Raw genomic sequence first — 5257 nt, 5'->3', positions numbered from 1 at the left:
TGTATGTATATTTTATTCCCTTATATATAAATATATACATGTATATACATATATATATATATATATAAGTTATTTGAGTATATATTATAATTTGGATATGTGTGAGGTTATATGTAATAGGATAGTATACCTGGAAAGCGGAGGTGAATTTATTGGTTATATGGTAGGTAGGTGGCATCTCCGGGGTGTGTGTTGTCTTTACAATAGTCGGGACACCTGAGCCAAGTCGGTCTGTGACATCTTTAAGCGCGCGTTGGACTTCATACAGTTTGGCCGTGGGCACCCACCCTTCAGCAATCAATGCGGACTCAGACATGTCGAAATTGAACTGTATAGATAAGCCGAACATTGCGTTAACGGTCAGCGAAGAACAACGTCAGCCTCAATGTATGTGCTTTTAGTCGTAGAGCTAACCTCATGTGTGTATTAACGATAGAGGCGGCATCAGCCAGAAACCTATGGCATCACCGGTGCATATATTTAAACATATCCTAGCGCCACGTGCCCTTGCGCGCATGTGCATGGATGTGTGTGGCTACGTATGGATTGTATCATATCCCAAGTGTGTGCCTACGTCGCACTATCAGGATGTAAATGCTGCTATAGACTGAAGCTTGGTGTGTGATGTGTGCTTGACATCCATAACTAACTGTAGCCGTATTCACAAGCATACTTCACCCCCGTGCATACAGAGTAGAGGACACCATTACTATCGTAAACACTACAAAACATATCAATAATATACACAGCACATTCTGTCTTCGTGCATCAGCACCATGACACAGCAGAGCAAGTGTACCTGCGGGTAGCCGTACTGTACGCACGATCTGTTTATAGACTAATAGATTAGATCGATTTTCGTGGGAATGAGAAACACCACCTCAACAGCAGCAAATTGACTAACAGCTGCATATATTACAAACACAATATGTTGTACTGTATCTGAAGGACATTACGCCAAAAAGCAAACATGTCTGATATAAGTTGTAGGGTGTAGACCCAATCGATATTATACCAGATTCCAAATTATTATGAACAGTGGTTGTCACCATACTTCTAAACCCTAAACCCTCAAAACCCTAAAACCCACATGAAACTTTCTTACCAGGTTCATAGTGTGATAGGTGGCTTTCATCTTCATGCTCTGTATGTACCACTCTTCGTAAGAATCGGCGATTTCGTTGAGCACACGTTTCCTGAAATCCGCCGTACGCGCCAGAACCATCTGCAACTCTTCAATACCTGACGCGACCTGTTATATTAGGGAGTCAAGAATGGGATATATGCACCCCGTAAATCAATTCGTGGCTTTCAAAGTTCGGTTCAAACGTATCGCAGTACACAGGTGTGTGTAACAAGCAGTTTGTGCAGCAGAAATAAGCCCGAGAGTATCGTTGTTTATTCGGCACTGCGTTGATATGGACTTTCTGTGTTGATGTGGGAGGAACGTTTTGCATTTGGCACAGGAGAGAATGTGTGGAGCAGGCCAAATTCATTGAATGCAGGTAGCTATAACTTTGGGCGAGGTGACCCCCTGCGAATGGAATACCAGTAGACTATTTCCTACTGAGGGATTAGGCTTAACCACTCACTAATAGTAGTAATACTCAGGAATGGATCTTATCCCAGGTTCGCGGGTACCGAACTGTCACTTGCGCTGGCAACCGTGTCTGATGGGCTACGGAATTAATATACAAGTTTCAATTGTTCATCGGCAGCATATTCATACGCAAAAACAAAATTGTACAGTGTTTGGCTGACAAATTGTACGTTCACGGTTGCATGTCGTATGTGAACGTAAGCTGCGTGTGTTCTAAAAGCGCATTATTAAAATACACATCATCGTGTATGAACGAATTATCACATATACATCAACATATATAAACAAAATATCATATATACATCATATATAAACGAATCACCAAACATACATCATCGTATGTAAACGGATCACCATGCATACATCATCATATAGAAACGAAACATCAAACATACATCATCGTATGTAAAAGCGGATCACCCTCTATGCATCATCGTATATAGACGAATCATCCTGCATACATCATCACGTATGAACAGATCATACCAGTCACCTGTTCTTAGTTGCGCGTACGACCACTACTCCACTTAATTTGGCTCTCTCTCCTGAGACTCCACCTATCCCAATACACTACCCAGACACCAACACCCACAACTACAGCCTAATATCCCTACACACCCCCACCTATCCTCAAATGCCATACCCGAGCTTGCAGTGCCCTGCGTTCCTCATACGTCTCGGGACACGGGTAGTTAGTCGCCCCAAAGCCGTCACTGATGCGTTTGACCTTTGTCTCCAACACACCCCCCTGGTAGAAGGCCACAAACACACACTTGGTGATCATCTCCCCCGTGGCTGGGTCCATCAGCTCTTCCTGGATGTCCGTATGGCGCATGTACACGTTCCCGCGTGTGCCACGCCACATGACGCGCTCAAAGGCCTCGTACCGGTCACGGTGGATCACGCCCGTCACGTAGCCCAACTGAGAGGCGGGAGGTGCAGAGGACGCAGTGGCACAGGCGCATATGAGGTTCGGGTGCGGTAGGTTTAACACGAACAAGTACTTGGGTGGTTATAGTGTTGTGTGGCGATAGTCCAACAGCGGGTGGTAGGAGCATGGTGGTACGGGCCACCTGGGCCTACCAGGCTTGACGTGGATTCGTCTCAAACTACTGCCGCAAGTGATGGACATAGCATATGATACGAGCGTGTACTAGAACACTTCGAACCCAACAAACCTTACCTTCACACCGGTGCGACCGGGCGCCGTCTCGATTTCATCAAACCCAAGCAGGGCCGTTGAATCGTTTTCACTTGAGAAGGATCCCGCACTCGTCCTGCCAAGCCAATGATAGTACATACAGTGTCAGTGTGCTATAACGCATACATATGCAGTTGCTACTAAAGGTTCAGTAGGTTCAATGTTATTAACTGCAGTGTCAGTGTACTACGACGTGTATATAGACAGTTGCTACTGACAGTTCAGTAGGTTTAATGTAAGTAAACACAGTGTCAGCGTGCTATAAAATATACATAGACAGTTGCTACTAGCAGTTCAGTAGGTTCCGGGTTAGAAAAAACAGTGTCAACCTGCTAAAACATCCACATAGACAGTTGATACTAACAGCTCAGTAGGTTCAATGATAGCAAATATAGTGTCAGCCTGCCATAACATTCACATAGACAGTTGCCACCAATAATATAATAGGTCCAATGATAGTAAATATAGTGCCAGCCTGCTATAACATGCACATGGACAGTTGCTGCCAATATTTCAATAGTCAATGTTAGTAAATACAGTATCGGTGTGTTACAACTTCCACATAGACAGTTGTTACTAATAGTTCATAGGTTCAATGGTAGTAAATATGGTGTCAGCCTGCTACAACATTCACATAGACAGTTGTTACCAATAAAATAATAGGTTCAATGATAGTGAATATAGTGTCAGCCTGCTATAACATGCACATCGACAGTTGCTACCAATAGTTCAATAGTCAATGTTAGTAAATACAGTATCGGTGTGCTACAACTTCCACATAGACAGTTGTTACTAATAGTTCAGTAGGTTCAATGTTAGTAAATATATTGTCAGCCTGCTATAACATCCACATAGACAGTTGCTCAATAGTTCAATAGCTTGGTTGTGCGTGTAGTCCTACAACTAAAGCATGTGTCTAAACCCCAAAAATCATAAAACTCTAAAACCCTAAAATGCCAGTAACAACACGGCCTACTTTCTGCGCGCCTCATCGAAGTACTGAGCGGTGAGTTTGACGATGTGACGCAGTTCAATCAGTTCCAAATAGTTGCGTTGCAGATTCCTCTCGTTGTCATTCATTTCTTTGAGCTCTGTGTGGCATATGTGGGTCGACATGAGCGCAATTGAGATATACAGCTCACGTAACTGTCAATAGGAAGAGAAAATATCAAACACATAACGACTGACCCCCATTGAATACACCAGGCACGACTAGACTTCCATGACACCCGGGGCGAGGAAGGCCAACGCTGGATTAAATAAAAATACTTCTTGAAAAGTTAGCCCAGTGCATAGACATAGTAGCCACTGCAACCAAAGTGAAGACACTTTCAGATCAACCACACCAATTAAATACACCCAGTAGACACTCCCGCTAACGGTCACTTGTCCATACCAGTTTCTAAGCGGGTCAGCTTGTGATCCAGATCTTCAATTTCGGAGTATGACGGCTGGCGCCAATTACTTTCGGCCTCGTACGTTAAAAGCTCTGTCGCGTCCTCTACTATACCGCCCTTCTCCATTTGCTGAGCACAGAACCCTGAGCAAATATGATAGAGCCCAAGGACCCAAGGGTATTATAAACAGCCGGACATATACTTTGTTTGACTAGCGATACTATAGGAGAATGTCGACAGACAGAAGTATATGCGCTCTCATGATCAAGATGTATCTGATCCTATTGCATACTGTATACCAGGCACCCGACACACACACTCCAATATTTATCAGACATACGTATTTTTCGTTCCATCTCGTCGGCGCGTCGGATCTCTTTGACAAAGGTGCGTGAGAAAGAGTTGACCTCGGAGTTCATGTCTCTGAACATGACCAGTCCAATTTCCCCTAGCTCGCCCACAGAGTCATAGCAGGCTACGGAGATTATACAGGCCAGAATTAAGGTACGTTTACGCCAACAGTTGAATACTTCGAGACGTGCGATTTTTCCCAATTGATTAAGCACTGGGAATCTGTAACATTAGCAAATAGCTCGTGACAAAGAAATCCTGCTCCGCCCATCCGAAGCAATAGAGGACTGTAGGGCCTTATATCACATGCAGAGTCACCAATAGCGTACTATCTGGACCAATGGTCCTATGTCAATACAAACTTGTCACATGGATTCTCATCAATTCACACCACATCAAGCACGGCTAAAGAGAGAGGTATACCGAATGTGTCTGTATACTACGTTCACGCCACATGTGAGTGTATGCCAATACATATATACCTACCTATCACGGATGCGGAGTGCTGTAATGAACAAAATTATCCACATTGTCAAAATTTCCGATATCGATATGCATAAATGACCATAGATGTCCATTTCTACGTACACATATTTACACGGCACAAATATATATATTTGAACACGTGACTACAAAATTAAGAATCGTAGAGTATATCAGTGACGCGTGTGTGAGTAATATATATATATATACATATAAATATATATA

At 43.4% G+C, this 5257-nt stretch overlaps 1 protein-coding gene across 1 annotated transcript; it reads right to left on the bottom strand.

The window, feature by feature from the left end:
• Positions 1-129: 129 nt before the first annotated feature.
• SARC_12895 (hypothetical protein) lies at positions 130-4696 on the bottom strand (the record flags this gene model as incomplete). The annotated part of the gene is made up of 7 exons (XM_014292990.1): positions 4539-4696; positions 4198-4341; positions 3778-3892; positions 2784-2877; positions 2244-2522; positions 1106-1252; positions 130-328 (listed from the first exon to the last, which is right to left on the bottom strand). Coding segments are annotated over exons 1-7 (1069 nt in total), but the record flags the coding sequence as incomplete, so codon positions are not given.
• Between the last annotated feature and the right edge of the window lie 561 nt (positions 4697-5257).

This window comes from Sphaeroforma arctica (assembly GCF_001186125.1).
Source record: "Sphaeroforma arctica JP610 unplaced genomic scaffold supercont1.2685, whole genome shotgun sequence".
Taxonomy (NCBI): Eukaryota; class Ichthyosporea; order Ichthyophonida; genus Sphaeroforma; species Sphaeroforma arctica.
This window is presented reverse-complemented; position numbering and strand designations above follow the sequence as displayed.